The sequence below is a fragment of the Haemaphysalis longicornis genome, unplaced genomic scaffold (genome assembly GCF_048455015.1).
Source record: "Haemaphysalis longicornis isolate Haplotype H1 unplaced genomic scaffold, Haemaphysalis longicornis Haplotype H1 scaffold_3, whole genome shotgun sequence".
Classification (NCBI taxonomy): Eukaryota; Metazoa; Arthropoda; class Arachnida; order Ixodida; family Ixodidae; genus Haemaphysalis; species Haemaphysalis longicornis.
In genome coordinates this window covers 106,997,507-107,018,196 of record NW_027526335.1, presented here as the reverse complement: position 1 = coordinate 107,018,196, position 20,690 = coordinate 106,997,507, and the positions used below count along the sequence as shown (strand labels likewise).

Here is a 20,690-nt window from a genome sequence, read left to right as displayed (position 1 = left end):
TGTGGACCTTATTTAACTCAGTTTGCATGCAGCGAGCTTCGCTTTTTTAGCCATCTTTCTCTTGAGGAAGGGGCCGACCTAACAAAAGCCAAGGTAAAGCGAGTGAAGACCACCAGTTCCGCTGTTTCCTCAGTGTTTTGTCTAGCCTGCGCTGCTGTGATTAGGTTGCAGCAGATCAGCTCGCGCAGCCTGTTTGCGTGTGGACACGTCGACAAGCGGCTTGGTAGAACGGGTGCGCAAGGCGCACTTTTGTGTTGTAGGTGCGCATTGAAATGTTGCAAATCATGTTCTGTAAGCAAGGGGCTTCAATAAAGGCCGGCCTGAATGCTTTTGATGACGTTTGGTTACAATGCTTTGATGCAATCAGCGTGATTAATGCTACCCATATTGTGCTTGCAAGCCGTGACTTCAACCATTAATGCGGGCACCTGCGTCACCAGAGGGACACACCGGCTCAAAGTGGCTATACCATAGGATTTTAGTTAGTGGGAAAGAGAAAGCAGATCTCCTCCCAAATCTCGCCGTTTACTATTGATTGAGGACTTCACCCTGTAACAACAAATAATTATGCCCAGTAGCCTAGGTGTACACTCGTGGGTATTTTTGGCAACAAATAGCACTGCGTATGCCACCAAGCTTCGCAATAAACAATTCTTCGCGAGGAAGGTGCCAATTCTGCAATTGGAAGACATCAGATTACTCTTTCAATAGCAAAATATTCCGCACTGACGCTCTAGAAGGCCTTTAGTTGCGGCAAAAATACGGAATTAACTAACTAAAATAGTCACATTTTAGCCCAGCAGTGATTTAGCCAAGCGTACTAATCTGAAACGGTGACATTTCGCGTCGACGGAAATATCCCAATCGTAAAGGGCGATACCTGCTTCAGGAAAAAACAAAGCAATTGAGAAAGCCAGGGGTATACAGACCACTTCTCATGCTGAGAGCTGCGGCTCGAGCTCTCGGCATGGCCCTGTGCTTTCCCCGATTGAATCGCACCTTAGGTGCGCCCGTTCTCTGGAGGCTGCTGCGATCGGCTGAGAAGAAATCAGCCGCTTTCTGAGACACATCTTCAGCGCGCGGAGAAAAGTGCCCTAATTTCCACCACTCGAGCAAGGTGTGCGCTTTCGTGCTCCTCGGGGGCCCCAAGTTCCGCGAAGGCACGGCGCAATGCGAACATACACAGCTACCACTCGGCGTGCTCAAACAAGAACACGTGGCGCCAGAAAGCCCGGAAGCATTTCATCTCCTCTATGACACCGCCTTTTTCGCTGCACGCTCGGTAAAAGAATACAGTCGAGTGTATCCGTTCTCTTTACCGGCTGTCCGGGCCACACTATATCCAAGCTGCCCGGTCAGAAGACGGCTCAGCCCCAAGCGACACTGAAATCGCTACGAGCTCCGCTGACCGTTGCTCGACACTGAGTACTTGATCTGGAGGTAGGACGCAATGGATGCGCTCAGTCGCGGCATCATCATCACTCTTAGCTGAATCGTGAAAACAGTTCGGTGTCTGGACTGCCGGCTCTGCCAGGACGTCCATCGAGTCTGAACCCACGTCTGGAGAAGCACCTTTCGTAGCTAAGTGCTCGTGCTGCCTCCTGTCGTGAGCCTTTGGTAATGGGCTATCTCCGCTATCTCTCTCAGTCATCCCATTCCTCTCGCGGTTGGCGTAACTATCGTTACTTGGGCCTTTCGCAGCGAGCTCAGCTAATTGCTTCCTCGGCAGAATATAAAAAATATAACCGTTCTCGCGCAACAGCGGACCTCTTCGAGAATGGGTGTCTGCATTCAGGAAGAAGTTGTGGGGATACCGCCGCCTGGGTGGCCAGCTCACCAACCGGGCCTCGATGCTGACTTTAGCAATTGGCCGGCGCACGTTCCTCGCTGGTACGGCTTGCCTCACCCAAACACTCTGTACCGTCGGCTGATCCCGCGTGGATTATGTCTACCACCGCCGCGGAGTCGCGAAAAACTCGGCACGGTTTACCGTTCACCACGAGCTCACGTACGTGGGCGTCGTAGGGCTCCGGAAACTGCTTGCTACCCTCACCCTGGTCTAGCACGTGAAATACATGCTTGCCCTTTTTGCAACTTGGAGCGAAATGACCTGTCTTGGCGCAGTTGTAACACGCAGCCTGCTTGCGCACTTCAAAAGCTTTCTTTCGGCGCTGCTCCTCAGCGTCCGCGCTCTTTTCGTTTTTTCGGTACGTTTCATTCCCAGAGAATACGGTCTTGTTAGCTCCATCGTCTTCCTGAGAAGTTCTGCCTTTCGGCCCTGACTTGTCAGGCCTCTGCCTGAAGTCACTTTAGCCGTTTTTGGGCTCCTGCACACCTCGACGTGCGAAGAACTCGTCTGCGAGCGGAGCTGCACGATCCACAGTATTAACCCCTGACCGGTCTTGCACCCAGAGCCTCTCGTTTTCCGGTAGTTGGTGGTAAAACTGTTCGAGACGGAAGCATTCAACTACCTTGTTGTTCTCTCCTAAAGCCTTTGACTCCTTGAGCCACTTTTCCACGATAGCCCTCAGCTCATAGGGGAACTACGAGTAGAACTCACCCTTAGCTCTCTCGGCTTCACGGGACTTCAGGCTAAACACCTCCGCAGACAGCCTGCATTTACGTAGGATGCTCGACTTCACTATCTCGTAGTCCTCCGCCTCCTTTTTTGGCAAGCGGGACATCCCGTCGGATGACTCACCTGGATGTTTTGGTTGAACCGGGCCTTCTCGCACGTACGGTCGAAATTGACAAAAAAAGACAGTTGTCTGCTCATACCTTGTAGGGTCGCATTAGTTCACTTATACGCAATGTAGGTCACTCAGTCGCCGCAGACTGCACGCTGCTGTCACCCTGGCGACTAGTTCGAGACGCCTCGGCTTCTGGGCGCTTTATCACCAGCTCATGCTGTTGCTTTTCTCGATCGAGTTGGAGTTCAGGTTCTCGCTCCTGCTGACGTTCCTGTTTATGCCTCTCGAGCTCCTGTTCTCGCTTTCTTTCCTCGTGGTGAAGTTCCTGCCTCCTCTCCTCGCGTTCTGCCTCGGCAGCCTTACATGTGGCGGTCTCCTGTCCATTGATCAGCTCAGTGCATTCCGACACCTCGTAATCGTCAGTCCCAACAGCGAGTATAACCGGTATCAGCTTTGGCATTCTCAGCGCGTCCGAAACAACCCCTTGCAAGTCTTTTGCAAACTCCAACAACAGCGGTTTTAAAGCAAGGCTCCCTACTTCTACCAGCCAACGATTCTTTGGTGGCGTGCGGGACAAGAAGCTCCTAACGCGGATGAGGAAGGAGAGGGCAGTTTTCACTACCGGAGCACAGTGTAGATGGCACGGCGATAGCGCGCTATTACTCAGCCTTCCCTGCGTGCAGCTGCCTGCTCGCACCGGCGGGCGCGTTGGAGTCACGGCGGTTGTTTTTGTCCTGTTCTGGCCTGCTTCACGTCCACTGCGCGCTTCCTTCGCACGGCTTGATTAACTTGTTCGACAGCACCTCCTGTGCAACCCGGACCCGACAGGATTAAGTGGTCGTACGGCATAGATAAGTTAACGGTCCGTTTGCATGGCGGGAAAACAAAACGTAGAGACCCCATAGATACATCTGGCCGCTAGAGAAACGCTACCTTTTGCGAACTGCTTGCCACGAATGGGACTCCGTTTTCTAAATTGGTGAATACCAATTCGGTTGTGTTTTGACAAGTATTACAAAAGGCAAAAACAGCAACTGGTTCTGATCAATAGTGATTATAAAATTTCTCTCAGCCTTCTCGTAATTCTCAACTTACTAAACTGACTAGTTGAAATCGGTATAAGTGGGAATCACTAAGTTCACATGCGTAAAATTGTTTCGGTGTCTGCGCTTGTATAGCGAGGTTCTGTAGCCCCAAGCTAGTACATCAGGCTGGCTATGCTCCGCTGTCTCACCCTTCAAAAGATGCTCCCCTCCGTTTTCTCTCACTGCCGACTCACGGCCGGGCTACAGCGGCGGCGTCGTCCGCCACTCTAGCCCTGCCGTGGCCGACGCTCCTGCGTTCGGGACGCCGCCACCGCGAATTGCAGGTAATGGCTGGCAGAATCTTTCGTTTCGCTCTTTGTGGAGCCACGTGCGTGAATTCAAGTGACGTCGCATGGGCTATTTATTTATTTATTTGTAATACCTCAAGGGCCCCAGTCAAGGGGTGTTACATAAGGGGGTAGACAGTTCACAAACAGATGATTTGTTCGATGGCTTCTTTGAAATGGGCGATGCTGGAGTGGTGCACGATGTCAGCAGGAAGATCGTTCCATTCTATTGATGTTTGCACAAAAAATGAAGAGTGATGGGCAGTGGTATGAGCACGGGGTGGATAAACCGCTTTCGAATGGCTAATACGGCATGAAGGACGATGAGCTGGAATGATAACATGGTTTAGGTGCAATGCATGATAAAATTTATGAAACAAACACAGTCTTGAAATTTTAAGTTAACCATGTTAGCTTGAGATTTTAGTTCGGTGACGCTACTGTGATAGGAGCAGTCTGAATAAATGAACCTGGCTGTGCGATTTTGGATGGATTCAAGAGTTTGAATAAGAGAGATATGATGGGGATCCCAGATGGCACATGCGTATTCTAGCTTCGGGCGAACTAGTGGTAGATAGGTTAAAAGTTTAACAGAAGGTGGGGCTAGACGTAAGTTTCTACGGAGATAGCCAAGAACATGGTCAGCGTCATTAGTGATGTTCATTATGTGGGATGACCAGGTCAGATCTGAAGTTAGAGTGATACCGAGGTATTTACATGAATTAGCTGCTGTAATTTCAGAATCAAACAGGAAGTATTTATTGGAGGAATAAGATTGTCGGTGATGGAAAGAAATGACACGTTTTCTTTATGTTAAGGGACATCAGCCATTTTTCCACCATGATTGAATCAAAGAAATATCAGACTGTAGGATGACAGTGTCGCTTGCATTGTGAACAGGACGATAAATGACACAGTCGTCTGCGAATAGACGAATGTTAGAAGCTAAGTGTTGTGGGTGTCGTTTAAAGCTGTAGACAGGGCTGGCCGTCACGTATCGAGGCGGGCCGCCCGCACCCACAAATGTTGCACGGCACCTGTGGCCGACGGGCAGGGCCGCGGAGAAAGGAAGCCTAGACGCAGTACTAGAGTTCGAGCCCGAAAATCCACTTCGTTCTCTTCTTCCTCAGCCCACACAACAGCCTACTGATGACGATGGTGCTGTTGCGGATGCTGCTACAGATGGCCTCCCCCCTAGCGAACAGGTTGAAGTGACATGAGCTAAGACATAACTGTCTAAATACGTTAACTACGGGCAAGAGATGACAGAAGAAAGCGGTATAAATCTGCACAGATATGTACAAACGAAGACCTTGTCAATCAAGGTCTGTAGGTTCAGTGTTCATGCCCAGTCGGGGTCCCAGCAGCACCAGTACCCAATTTCAATTCCAATTCCATGTTCACGCCCTTCCCTGTCTGAAGAAAAAAGAAAAGAAAATGTAGGGAACGAGACCTGCTCCAGCCGGGTTATCGCAGGTTTAAAGCCAATATAAAATAAACAAATAGGGCGAAAAGCCATCCAAATATTTTTCAGAAAATGCCAATTTGATGATGTAAAAAAAAAGATTCCCCGACGTACGTAACAGCAGGACGTCCAAACAAAGTTTAAAAGGATAACTAAGCACGAAGGAACATACAACGAAGCAGAAGAAAGAAAGTTCTCAAGTCAGTTTGGCACAAAAGATCTCACAACGCAGCAGTTCCACTCTAAGAAAATCCATATTGCGATACACCGCTCACTGTATCCGCAGAATTTAAAATTAAATGAAAGTCCACGTGTAAACATGTAATCCCGAGAACCCATAAACACGAAAAAAAAACAAATAGATCGCACAACAAAGTAAGCAAGGCAATCACATAACGTTACACCAACTCCCAGACAGACAATTAAGCACTAACAATAAATTAATCACACACAAAGATAGCAAAAGCCTTACACAGCGTATCGCGAAGGTAAACTACGAGCATAATATGTGCAATATTTGCAGGAACAGTACCAGCAGGAGAGAGCAGTCCGAGATGTGAGTTTTTTAAAGATTACCCCAAGTGTATGTAGCACCCTCAAAGAAAGCCCGAGTCAGGGCTGAGGCGGCATTATCCACATCCCATAGACGCCAGGTCACCCGCTGTAGCACAAGGACCTTCGGCACACAATATCGCGGAGGGGCAGTCCATGGGTGGCACGTATCTAGGTGTTATCCAGTTCAACTAAAAATGCGGCAAGTGGGGGTGAATGTATGAAATAAAACGCTGAAAAAAAATAACCCTCGATAACGCCGACATTATGGAGAGCTGGAAGGTAAGGGCGGGCACGGCGGGCGCAACAGGGTTCAGGTGCAAGTCACTGAACACACGTAGACGCCACACCTCGGCCATAGACCGAGAAATAAAATCGACGAGATTCATGAGAATCTTCACGGCTGTTGAACTGTCCAAAAGGTGACGAAGCTGTGGCTGCTGTAACGGTGATCTCGACAGCCGACGAAGTCTCTGAATGTAGCTGGCCGTTTTCGGGAATTATGTTAACTAGTGCGCAACCAAAGTGGCAGGCGCACCGCAGGAGCACTGACAGTTTGGCGTGAGTTGTAGACGGTGAAAATAATGAGGAAAGCGACCGTGTCCGGTTATTAGGTGAGCAAGCTTTTTGGAAGGCGGGAAATAGGAAGGAAGGCCCAATACACTGGAGGTCCATCGATATAATTCAGTGTCGCAGTTGTTGGTACTCTACGTCTCCTCCCATATCGAGCGACCGACCTTCAACAGCAGAGAGCGCACCCTGGTTTTCGACCACCTTCCACGAACCTCCTCTCCTCTTGTGGCAGCACTGCGGGCGACAGTATCCGCAAGCTCATTCCCCCCCACACCAGAGTGAGCTGGCACGTGGTATATAGATACAGGCAGTAAACTTGAGAGTAGGGAAATATTCTCTTTTAGTCGATGAATTGTAGCGGACTGATTAAATGGGTTATTGAGAGCCAATAAAACCGAAAGACTGTCTGAATAGATACTGACGGAGAAAGGTCTGTCGTCTAAAAGAAACAGTACGGGTGTTGCATGGCAATCACCTCGGCATCAAACGACGTGGTTTGACACGCCAGACGGAACGTCCTCACCGCATACACATGGTCTGTCCCATTCAAAATGACAAAGGGTGCTCCTGATGCAGTCGACGTGTGCGATCCGTCTGTGAAGGCATGCACAGTGGAGAAGTGTAGCCTGCGGTTTGCTTCCGTTCTGGTGAGAGGGTCGTAACAGACACGACGTCGTCGCGCAGGGTGTGTGTCGACCTTGATGGGCAGGTCCACGTCGGACGGATGAAACAATGCCGTGTTGAAGGTCACTGGTTGCTGGTGATGAAACAACATAACCATGCGCACTGTGATGTCTAGGTAGATGTGAAGCGGAAGCGCATCGGCAAGGACTTCGAGGGCGGCAGTCCGTGTCGTGGTATACGCCCCGGTGACGGCGAATGATGAAGATCTTAGCAGCGAGTGTACCCGGGCTTTCAGTAGATAGTGGTGGCTGATGTGCCACCATGCAGGCGCTGCGTATGAGACTGCGGGAAGGACCACAAGGTGATGTAACTGACGGAGATGAGATCGACTGAATATTGTATGCTTGCGGGCAAACAGTGTGAGCGAAACTGCCATATTCTCAACTATGAATTTCAAGTGGTTTGTGTGCGCCACGAATGTGAGGTGACTGTCGAAAATCACTCCGAGGAGTTTCATTTCTGTCACCTGCTTGATAACTGCGCCGTTGAGTTTGATGGTTGGTTTCCTAATAGCCCCGTGGTCACCCTTGGAGACATGGACGCAGGAGCATTTAGCGGGGTTCAACTTTAATTTCGCGGCTGCACCCCAAGCAGTTATCCTAGAGAGGGCTAAGTCAGCAGTCGCCTCCAATTGTCGACGCGTACGACCACGTAAAATGACCATGGTGTCATCCGCATAGGCTTGGATGTATGTATCTTGAGGCATGGGCAGGCAAAGCGTATACACATATGCGTTCCAGAAAAGTGGGCTGATAGGAGAGCCCTGAGGAGAGCATTTTGAAGTGGCATGGGTAGTGCTTCCTGAAAATGTGTCAAAGCAGACGGTGCGACCCTTTAGAAACGATTTCAGGCGCTGGTAGATGTTGCGGGGACAATGATGAGATTGGAAAAAGTATAATAGTCGGGGATGCCAGCTGGTATCAAATGCGCCATTCTAGTGATATTAGTGAATAAGTCTAGTGATATTACGATATTAGTGATAAAGTCTAGTGATATTACGAGTGAAAGTCCCCAACTCTCTTTATGTTGCTGCAGTCGATTGCGTAAAGCAAATAAGGCAGACGTTGTGCTTTGACTGGTAGTGAAACCATGTTGCTGTGGGTGAAGTAGGCGAGATCGTTGCAGGAAATAATATAGGCAGCCATTTAAAATTCCTTCTAAAAGCTTGCCAATCATAGATGTCATACATATTGTCCGGTACGAAGAAGGTGCACTAGGTGAACGTCCTGGTTTTAACAGAAATGTGACACGTGCTTGTTTCCAGTGAGGGGAAAGTGGCCAATCGCGAGACAAGAGTTGAAAAGACACAGTAAAAAATTAGATAAGGAATATGATGAACGAAAAGACGAACAATGGGAGTTGTGACACCGCCGAGACCTGGCGATGCATTAGCATTTAGATTTCGAGAGGCCAATTGCAGTTCTTCTAGCGTGAATGCATCATCTTGTTCTTCCGTGGGGTATGAAGTTGAAGCCACTGTGGTTCTCATTGCCATGTGGGCCAGAGTATCATCACGTTCATCAACAGGAAAGTTAGCCTTCATCACCAGATCTGCCGACTGTATTGTGGATGCTGTCGAAGTGTCGCCCGTCACATGTAGTGAAGCTAAAACAGAGGGCGCTGTAAGCTGGGGAAAAGCCACATTAAAAGGTGGTCCAAAAACGTTCTTGCCGGACGCTCTAGAGCACGTCTGTCGCACATCCTTACCTTTTGCAAGCTGAATATTTTCCTATAAGAAGCAAGTTGCCGATAGTAAATAAATTTATAATCCGCTAGTAAAAAGGGGTCGCGACATTGCTGGTACCGGCGGCGCAACCCTCGCACGGCTGATCTTTCTCTCGCAATGGCGTCACTCCATCACATGTTTTCCTTGTGCTGCTTCGGAAGCCGTTCACACTTTCTTTTGAGACAGTTCAGCTTAGAGTAAAATCTGTACAATGACGAGTTGAGGGAGCTTGGTGTAGCAATATCTTGATGAGTGGAACCTTCAATCCAGTCATCACTTGCTAATTCTTCAACCAGATGTTGTAATGCGGCCTTGCTTAAGAGTTTTTCTGGGGTAATTGCACCATTTGGGGAGCAAATACCACATATTTATGATCGGATAGATTGGTGTGTCTCGAACTTTCCACAAGGGGTTGCCATCCCAGATTGTTCCGGAAACGAGGGTAAGATCAATCCAAGACTCTGAATATGCATTCTGAAAATATGGACATGGGGTCGTTTAATATTCGGAGTTGCGCCCCATGAATGAAATGAGCAAGTTGAATGCCACGGGAGTTTAGAAAGCTGCCACCCCAAAGAGAATTCCTGGCATTTAAACCACCAGCCAACAACAAGTTCGGTACTCGGTGGCACTGAAGAACGTCTTCAGTACCGGACAACGTAAAGTCAAGAGGTACAGATGGAGCCGCGTAAACGGCTATTAGGAGAAAGGTGAACTCCTAGTGCTGAAGTCGGAGAGCCACGATGTATGGAAACACTGCTAACGGGAATACGTCGAATCTGCGCTTAGGTATGTGGACCATACAACGTGGAGTGGCTGAGTTAAGAAAACAGAGCCAATCGTGCGGCACTCCGGGAACTGTTGATCCACGAGCGTAAGGGTCAGACACAATAGCCACATCAATGTGCTCCGCTTCGATGAAATCAACAAGGGGAGAAGTAGCTGCACGGGTGTGACCCAAATTTGCCTGAACAAATTTTACGAAAGTCATTTGATAGTTTTTTTGACAGTGAGCCGGAAACCTAAAGTTATTTTATGCAGAGACAACGGAGGAAGAGCAAGGTGTCTGGGTGCATTCGTAAATGATTTCTTGACGCAGGCGTGAGACCCTTGATTCTACAGTGTAGCAGCAAGGCGCATTGAAGACGTGATCTGAACGACGCCCTGCTTCGCGGCACTTTCTGCAAACAACCTTTTCCTTGTCAGCCAAAGTGCAGTCTGCCACGGCGTGCTCTTCGGCTTCGGCGCAGTATGTGCAGCATACACTTTCGGAATTGCATCGTGCCGCTACGTGACCATAAGTACAGAAGCGGCTGCACGCTGCCACGTAAAAAGTTTCTTTTATGGGACATGACGTCCATCCAACCAATAGACGGTCCTTTTTTTCAAGATGTTGCACACAGAAGGCGAAACTTGCACGATATACGTTGTCGCCCGTGTGGTCTTTAAAAAAAGTCCTGTGTTTGAAGTCTTCTTCTGGGATCTCTAATCTATTTCGAGCATTGATGTTTGTGCGGAGTATGCCGGGTACAACGCTTGGGTCAACTCCACTGATCCTAAACAGGGGAAGGTGGCGTGGAAGGCGGGTGACTTTGACTGCAGCTTTCAATTGTATATTTCATTCAATGGCTTTTTCCAAATTATCAATGGATGCGCGGACATTTCCTTCAATGGCTTTTTCCAGATTACCAGTGAATGGTTCCCGGAGGCTTCGAACCCGGTGCCATATTCTAGTGAGTGAGTATATGTAAATTCAGAATGAACTGACATATACTGTATGGTGCTATCTCAGAATTTCCTTCCCTCGAAGTTGTGTGTTTACTTTTTATCATTCTATCTCAGAATTTCCTTCCCTCGAAGTTCTGTGATTACTTTTTATCATTCAGAGAGGGGAACACAAGAGTCGGACCGATTAGATATTAATATATAGGGGTGCTGTTATCAACGTAGCCAAGGTCTCGTGATCAGATGCCTCTTCTGACCATTCCATGATAAAAACGAGCATCTGATAAACCCTCGAAAACATCTTGTGTCTGTGTCTGTCCGACAGCCAACTGTCTCTCGTTGGCGATAATCAAAACGTAAACCCTCCACCCCTAGCTGGAGAGCGCGAAGGGCCTCCTAAAAGCCTTCCGCGACGTTGTAGAGCGACGAGGAATTCGAACTAGACATCACCTTCAACTGGCAAGGATGGATGCCGGGCGGTTCGTGCTTTTCAGTGCGGGTATACTCGCCCTCCAACTGTGTACTCCAAATTTAGGAATGACCATCAATCTGACTTTATACTACGAAGGTCTCTGCCCCGATTGCCACGACTTCATTCTGGACCAGCTGTTGCCCACGTACACTAAACTGGAACAGAACATGGACCTGGACTTGGTGCCGTTCGGAAACGCCGACATGAAAGTCAGCAACGGCACTGTCAAATTCCGCTGCCAGCACGGACCGGATGAGTGCTACGTCAACAAGGTGCAAACCTGCGGCGTCAAGTATGTGCATCCAACTAGAAAGCTCCTCGCCTTGATAGCGTGCATGTTCAGCCAGGACGAGCCAGCCAAAGCAGGCCGGATGTGCGCACAGAAGGTGGACACCGACTGGGGAGTTCTGGATCGATGCAGTACTGGACCAGAAGGTACGCAACTCCTCTACGATATGGGCAAGAGGACACGCGGACACAAGCCGGACATCGAGTACGTGCCCTACGTCGAGATCAACGGCTTCCACAATGAGACTGTCGAACATCTCGTCGAGCACGACCTCTTCCGCTTCACCTGTGACCTTCTGGAGCCACAGGCGCCAAGGGTATGCGAGAAGAAGGCCCCAGGGGGTCACTGCTTCAGGAGTAACCCTTCTTCCTTGGCTCACAGCTGACTTTGTCCGATGACGGCTTTATACAACTGTGGAATGAAGTAGCACCGTGCTCTACCCAGGACGAATAGATCAAAATAAAATTCAAAGCCATTTCCGTTCTACGCGTTATGTACTTTCATTTGGCATCCTTTAGGGGCTTTTGTGAATTTTTGATGACACGAATAGCAAACAATTTCTATCGCTGTTTTGATCCATTCCAAGACGAAAAAACGCGTTCGAGAAAGATGTTTGCCAAGTTGAATAGGTATGCAAGCAACCTGAACTTCTCTAATTTTTTGGTAGAGTTTAAGCCTCCGTGGGTTAGAGTGCAGGGTCTTAGGGTTCTCTTGGTGTCCATATACTGTTCCCAAGCCATGCGGTGGAAACTCAACCTCTGCACAGATCACGGAAGACATGCATACACATCATAACGATGTTACCATACGTAAGTATGAGTTCCCCAGTGACTACAAGCTTTCTTCCTTCATAGTAAGTGCTTATTAGTAGTGACGACTGTTTTCTGTTTCTGTTTCGTGCGGTTCTTTTTCGCGCTTGAAAGAAATTATGAGTCGATACTAAGTAGCTAAAATTTCTCTTCTAAGTCACTCAAGTTTATATATTGGGCTCATTTTCCCACCCTTCCGGCCTTTAAACGGCTAGTTGCTGAAAATATAAATCTTCCCCATTGTGTAACCTAAGAACAATAACCGCACTAGCTTTAGTCAAGTGGCTTAGTTTGAAACCTGGTACCTAAAGTAAATAAATGTCTTTGTATAATCGAGTATTTGCAATTCTTGTGTTGTAAAACACTGGCAGGAACTGCAACGTTCGACGCTAGAAACTAATTCAGCTTGGCGATGCAGTGTATAAAGTTTTGTACGGTTTCGGTGAGCCAATATGGACTGAAATTTGTTTCCTGCCCTTTTTTCCGTATCTAATCGCCAGCCACTACGCAAAAACGCAACCGAAGTATTGCTAAGTTTGCTAACCTTGTATGTTCGTCGCCCCTTGCCACAAGATAGGCAATGTCAGAGACGTGCGCTGGGTTTAACTTACGGGAAAGGGTGCCGGATGCCGGAAGGGTCCCGCAAAGGAACGGAAAAAAGAGAAAAGAAAAACGCAAGAAAAATCACAAGAAAGAACTGAAAATTCCCGTCAATTTCTTCCTTGAGAGACTCGAGAGAAAAACGCACAATAAGAAGCTTGAAAGTGTCAGTCACCTCGTTAAGAAAGCCCCAAGGCGGCTTAGGATTCGCGGGGTGGGTTGGAGCTAATAAAAAAGGGAAATGAGCACTCAATTTATGCTGAATAAAAACCTTTAAAAACGGATGATCAGCCGTTTTGAAGAAGAACCGCGAAACGACCTGATTTACAAACAAATGCACCAATCCAACACCACCAGACTTTTTTTTTCTTTATAGCCCAGGACAGAACACTTACAGATAAAGGGGGAAGAGGTCAACCAGGGTGGTTGATTGTCTCAAACCACCGCCATACTTTCAGCTGGCAGTTATTTGTGCACTTCCATCACAGTAAGTTCATGCATTACTGCCAGCAAGTCATCATCACAACCTTGCTTAATGAACACTTCGCGTAAATTACAAACATTTTCCACAATATAAGAGCACACTAAACGCGCATCGACATCCGCATTCCTAATAGCCATGCGGCTCCTCCAAATTCCGTGCAGCCCCAGCAGAAAAAAACAAGTCATACGGTGCAGTTTCAGGCACGATAGGTAAGTACCGAATGGCGTGGGATGTAGGGAGAAAGTAATTTTTTAAGAGATCGTCAGAGGACGTCCCAAACAAAGACGGCATCCCAAAAATTCAAGAAAACGTGTTCTACACTTTCGGGCTACTTGCACAAGAAGCAATCAGCACCCACTGGCAGATAAAGTTACTTAATTTGCATCCGCGTTTTAACCGGTACCGTTTCTGTGTGAAGATTGTAAAAAAAGGTCTTTATCCCCTTCGGTACCGTCATTTTTTTAAGTCTTTTTAAAACATCCTGACCTGGGCCAGCACGGAATCGAGTCCTATACAGAGGTTCGGTATACAAGGATTCTGTTAAATTTTTGGACAATTTTTTGCGGGTTACTGATGACAGATAATCGCGACAAAAACGAGCAGTCAAGAAGCGGTATACAAAAACAACTTCACGCAAGAAACAACTGACATTAATACGTTAACTGACATCCTTGAACTCTGGACACAAGAAAATCAGGTAAAGCATTGACCAACATAATCTGGAAGAAAGCACGTACAAAAAGGTGAGGCTGGTCTCTTAAAAAGGAAAAAAAAAACGTGATACAAGTTCGCGAAATAATTAAATCGGGCAGTGCAAGTCCACCCCCTTCTAGCCGTTTAAAAATATTGCTCTGACTCTTCCTTTCGAACTGAGACTGCCATACAAACACTGCAAATATACGATGGCATTTTTTGCACATTTAACCTAGAACAATACAATGCCTGCATAACATATCATAGTTTCGCTACATAAAAAAAAATACATATAGTTGCTCGGGCAAAGATGGATATATTCCTACCTCCCTATCTTTCTGTTTGACCGCGCACCTCGTGTGCTCTCTCGTTCCAGTAGGCCGTATTTTCTCGGTAATGTCCAAAAGGAATGCCGAGATAACGCATAGGCTTCTTGACCAAGACGCTCGTAAACACTTGGGACTGCTGACCAAACACCATGCCAAAGACCAACGCATTTTTAAAGCAAAGCTTTCTACCTTTTCTACCTCTACCAACCAACGGTTCTTTTGTGGCGTGCGGGACAAGAAATTCCCAACGCGGCTGTGGAGGGAAGGGCCGTTCTCACTCACGGAGGCAGTGTAGAAGGTGCAGCGACTTTACCCAGCGTTCCCCGCGCGCTCAAGCTAGCGGGCGCATCGTCGTGACCCGGCTTTGTCGTCTGCTTTAGCGACGGTTGTTTTGGGCCTGTTTAGGCGCAGCTTCGCGTCCATTGCGCGCTGCCTTCGCACGGCTTGATTAAATTGCGCGACACCTTCTGGGTACCCCGGACATGACGAAATTAAGTGATCGTACGGCAAAGATACGTTAAAGATTGGTTTGCAGGGCACGAAGACAAAATGTAGAGACCACATACAGACATCTGGCCGCTAAACAAACACTACCTTTTGCGTACTGCTTGCCACGAATGGGACTCCGTTTTATAAATTGGTGAAGACCAATTTGGTTGTGTTTTATCAAATATTGCAAAAGGTGAAAGGAGTAACTGGTTCTGATCAATAGCGATTATAAGAGTTCCCCCAGCTTTCTCGAAATTCTCAAACTTACTAAACTAACTAGTTTAAATCGGTATAAATGGGAATCACTAAGCTCACACGTGGAATTGTTTCGGTCTCCACGATTGTGTCGCGCGGTGATGTAGCCCCGAAATAGGGCATCGGGATAGCTAGGAGCCGCTGTCTCACCCTTAAGAAGATGCTCCCCTATGTTTTTCCTCACTTCCGACGCACGTCCGGGCAACAGGGGCGGCGTCCGCCACCCTAGCGCGGCTGTGGCCGACGCTTCTGCGTTCGAGACGCCGCCCCTGCGAATTCTAGGTAACGGTAGGCAGCATCTCTGGTTTCACTCCTTGTAGAGCCACGTGTGTGAATTCAAGTGACGTCGCATGGGCAATTGTTGTGGGTGTCGTTTACAGGTTTGCTTTCCAACCACCTTCACAGCGTGGATTGGAGCCAATTTTGTAAGATTGACTGAACTGCCAGTTTTATCACAGAATTCTTGCGTGATGCCCAAAGCATTACGAACACTTTCGCGATCAACGCAGCAAAAAGCGTCATCCGCATAAGCAAGTACTGTCGCATCACAGGGCTCCAAGACGTACCCTCTGATTACGTCACTGTTGTTAATTTTGGCGTATAAGGGCTCGACGTACAAAGCGAAAAGCAAGGACTACAGTGCACATCCTTGTCGTACCGACGAACGGACTAAAACGCTTTCTGTTAGTTCATTATTAACGATTATTTTACTGGTTGAGTTAAAATATGCCATTCTAAGCCCTTCAAAAATGACTTTAACAATGCCGATGTGTCTCAGAACTTTAAGCAAAATGTCGTGACAAACATTATCAAAGGCTTTTTCGAAGTCGATCTGTAGCATTGCTACTCGCCTGAAATCCATGTCGCACGATTCATGTATACTGCGTACAATATGAATATTTGCGTAAATGCTCCTCCCCTTTATGCCGCACACGTTTGATGCAGACCTACTCATGTTCTGATTACCACTAGTAGTCTTTTAGCTAGCACTTTCATGAAAATTTTGTAGTCTGTGTTTGTTAGTGGGGTTCGTCTGAATCCACTTACTTTGCCAAGTTGTTCTGGGTCATCGCTTGTGGGTATAAGTATCGCATGGGCTTTGGAGAAGGAGGGACGTAAACAACCCTGCCTGAAAGATTCACGGAAAACATTGCATAAGAAGACTGCCTAGTCTGACTTGAAGGTTTTACAAAAGCCTGCCCCTAACTCGTCAGGGCCAGGGGATTTACCATTTTTGAGGTCCCCTATTGCCTCTTCGATTTCGCCCAAGGTTATGGGTGCTTCAAGTCCTTCTGTAACTTGCTTTCTAGCTGCGGCAGTTGTGCAAGCAAAAGGCTGTCCAAACCTGTTCGGGGGTTTTTGTAAGACAAAATATTGAAAAAAGGCGAGTTGTATCTCACGTTGTCCTTCAGTAACCTCGCCGTTAAACTGTATTTGGCTTATCTTGTTCCTTTTGCCTAGCGTTTTTCATCCGCAAGTGCCCGCTTTGTTGGCATCTGGCCAGCAGTCTATATTTCTGCCCGTGCTCTTATCAAGGCTCCTTTATATTTTTCAGTTTCTATCGCTTCTACTTCGGCCTTTATGTTACTTACGTCACTTATGAAAGTGCCCGGCTCGTTTGCTTCTTCAACTGTCACTCTGTTTAGTAATTCTTTTAACCCAGACTCCTCCTTTTTTGCTTCAAATTTCATTTCAGTAGAACGCTCGATAGCAACCATTTTGACGCGCTGTTTGAAGCGTTCCCATTTTTCGATAATGTTGTTGTGTTCGTTGCACCTTCGGGTTATTGGTTCTCTTTTAACATTTCAAGAAACGTTTCATCCTGTAGTAGCTTGATACTAAACTTCCAGAGTTCGTAGTTCAACTTTGCTCTTCGTTGTTTCACCCCTCCCACCGTGACTGATACTAGGCAATGGTCGCGAAAGGATACTTGTTCAACAGCGTATTGGCTGCACTCCGGGGCAAGGTTTGCCGATAAATATATTCGGCAGAAAGTTATATGGGCAGATGAGATCAAGAAGTTGGCTGGGAGAAATTGGTCGCAGTGAGCACAGTACCGGGATAATTGGAGATTAATGGGAGAGGCTTTTTCCCTGCAGTGGGCGTAGATAGGCAGGTGATGATGATGATATTCGGTCAAGACGAGCATGGCTCGAGCCCTGGTAGGGAGTATATCTGACCGTATGCGTATTACTAGCCAATTTTACAAGCTCTTCTAGTTGCAGGTTGCTCAGGCTTTCCTTGAGAAGCTGAGCACTGGAATCGCATGGGGCATTTTGGTTCGAATGATCTTCTTGTTGACTACGCAATTAAAGAAGCATAGTAACAGGACATGTCGGTAACAATCGTGCGTCTTGATCAGGCCCCAGAAAAAATACTTTCGTTGTTTCACTTTAGTAGGATCAAACACGCCTACTGCTCTTAACTGTAACCCCTCGTAACAAAAATCGCAACTAATGAAACGACCCTCTTGGCAGGCCGTTACCCCTTGAACTGCACAATTTAGCGTCTTCCTTAGAAAAAGACAACAACCACCTGACGTAACAACCGCACGGCTAACGCACACGCCAAAATACCTCCTAAAAGGCTGTACCATAGTGTCAGTGTGCTGGTCGTTTTCTACTTTACTCTATTGGATTGCTAGTAGGTCTAACTGCCTATCCCCCATGAGCTTAGAAACTCGAAGCTGTCGCTGTTTCGAGCTGAGGCCTCGGACATTAAGCCTAGCTTCACGAAAAGGCGCTTTCAGTGTCACAGCCCTCCCTTTTTTCACAAACCAGCACACTTACACCAAGGCACTTACATTAGACAGGGCTGTTAAGTACCCCGTCGGGAAACCCGTGATGTTGACGAAGAGCGTGGTTGCTCCGATGCGTACTTGCCCTTTTTTCCGGTTGCGACCTTCCTACACTCGCGTTCCAAGCGCTGTAGCTTTTGTTCGTCACCCAGTTCAGTCAGTTCACGCGGGCGCTTCGAGGACTTCCCTTGTTTATCTTTTGTGGCCGCTTCCTCAGTTTCTTCCGCGGTTTGGTACCAGTCGCTTGGTAGAGTCAAAGTCGATTCTGACGACTGCTGGCTAGCAGCGTCGTCTTCCTCCTTGTTCTTGTGTAGTTACACTGTCTTGTATGTTTCGTCGCCGTTGTTTCGAGTTGAATCGCTGGTATCCCTTTCACGTACTCCATCGGGCTATGCAGGAGTGGGCGGAGTTGCGTCCACCGCTTTCTCCAGTTCCTTGCTGCCTTACGCGACGGCCACTGTTGAAGATAACGCCACTGCTGCCGCCTTCTCTGCTTAGTTCTCTGACGTTAGCGTATGTGCACGCGCATTCGTGGGCTTCGTGTCCGAACGAGCAGCACTGGGTGCACTGCGGAACTCTGCAGTCCTTCCTGATATGGCCCCTCTTACGACAATGCAGACAAACAGGTAGCACCTGTTTCGTGGACGTGCACGGAACCCACTACACTACGACCCCTCCAGTATTCTACAGCAGCGCCTCTAGCGTATTTACGCATTTCTGGCTTCAATTTCCTGTGCCGCTTTTGCCACTATTACAATATTCTAGTTCACTGTATCTGCCAGCGTGGAGGAGGAGCGCCATCTAGCGGCTATCATGGAAGACGTTGCGTACGCCACACGTTGGGCACGCCTAAAAGTGTCGGCTTAAGCCAAAATAAGCGTTCCCACGTTTTTTTAGTGCAGGGAAAGCACGCAGAGGGATGCAGGCAGTACTCAACAAGGGTTACACGATTTTCTCGATGAGTATTTCACCAGGCATTGCACCAAAACAAAAACGTGCGTGTTGGCGTTTGGGATCGTCGCATGATCCACCAGCTGGTCATGTGCACCCTGCATATTGTCTGTTTGTTCTTAGACGTTCAAACATGACACTACAAAAACTTGCAGTTAAGGTATTACAAACTTGTGAAGACGTATTGGTAAAATATTTGTCACACAATTTTAACCACTTCCGGCAGAAGTCGGATGATGTAGCCAGTGGCGGCGACAGCTGCTTTCGCTTTTCTCTGCCTTATTCTAGAAAAGCTGCGAGTAGCACTAGTAGCTTCATGTTCTCGGTGAGGTAATCTATGGATCTAAAGGAACTTTATTTTGCCTTCAGGGTCACTTTAATGATAGGTAGCGTTGGTGTAACGCCTGCCTATTCTGCCCTCGAAATTTACTTTTGAAAATTTTCCCTGCACCCCCTTCATACATGCACCATTAGCCAACGCCGTGGCAGCACACAATGAAGGAATGTGTCAGCGTCTGACATCATAAGCATGATAAAAAACCCAACTCCACTCGTTCTGCTCTTGCATCAATGCATGCGAAGTATTGAGATAGCCTCTAATCACAAGACAAACACTCAACAGCCCGTCAGCATTCGGCGGCAGGCATGCTGTCGGGAAGTAAATAATCGCAATGATATTCGATGTAGACGATATGTGTCGTTACCATACTTCTTTTTTAACTGAAGCAGATATCTTGCAGCTGAAATTCCTGAAGATTTTTTTCACGAAGCGTGATGCCACAACTATGGCGAAGGCGCTCGTTTTCATGGAACGGAACCATCTCTGGTCCCTTCTAGATCACCACCATGCCTTCCTACGCTACATAGACCCTGAACTCAGGATGAGGCTGCCAGAGGTACTACCGCGCTGATTAGAGACATTATACCACCGACTTCGTCTCAACGCAGCGCTTACAAAGGCATACCTTTTCCGACTTGGTGTCACCACAAACCCTTACTGCGACAACTGCGGGTCGCCGGAAAGCGTGAAGCATTTGCTGCTGGAATTCTCTGCATACATACACGCAAGATGCAGCCTTGCGCAGAAACTGGACCGCCTCAGCCCAGTACCAATGACCTTGAAAGTACTTCTTGGTCCATGGCCATCTCCACCAGCTCAACGCAAAGTACTGGAAGCGTTGTTCGACTATCTGGACGAGATTGGCGTCACTGCAGTGATTTAGAGTTTAGAAGACAGACTTTGTAATCCCCCTACTCACAAACTGAGTGTCATTTTCTTGTTATTTTTTGTCTTCTTTTATTTCTTCTCTTTCTTCCTCTTTCTTCTGCCCTGTAAAATATGGGGCCTTTTCTTTCACCCTCCCCCTTCCCCCGCCGAGTAGCATGTCGGTGTCAAAATTCCGGCAAACATCTCGGCTTTCTCTTCTAATAAAGAGCCTTCTCTCTCTCTCATTTCATCCACGAAGATATTTCTCGGTGCAAACCGAGACATGCGTTCAGCAAAAACCATTTACCTTCGAAGAGGGAATACGAAATATTTAGGTAGCGCGCAGGTATTTTTGATACATAAAAAGTAAATTTTCGAGTCTAACGTGACAAGCGGTCATCCTGGCATATTGCACTCCCGTGTTATAAAATCAACGCGCGATATTTCGAAATGTCGAGCGCATAGCAGACAGGGATGGCCAAACCACAAAACACAAGGGCGCTGTTCTGTGCTGGTATTTTCTTGTGG

At 47.6% G+C, this 20,690-nt stretch overlaps 1 protein-coding gene across 1 annotated transcript; it reads left to right on the top strand.

Moving 5' to 3' along the window:
* Window positions 1-11,104: 11,104 nt before the first annotated feature.
* On the top strand, window positions 11,105-12,022 carry LOC144173375 (gamma-interferon-inducible lysosomal thiol reductase-like). The gene has a single exon (XM_077701833.1). The coding sequence runs from the start codon at window positions 11,253-11,255 to the stop codon at window positions 11,931-11,933; it is 681 nt and encodes a 226-aa protein (XP_077557959.1). The 5' UTR covers window positions 11,105-11,252; the 3' UTR covers window positions 11,934-12,022.
* Window positions 12,023-20,690: the final 8,668 nt, after the last annotated feature.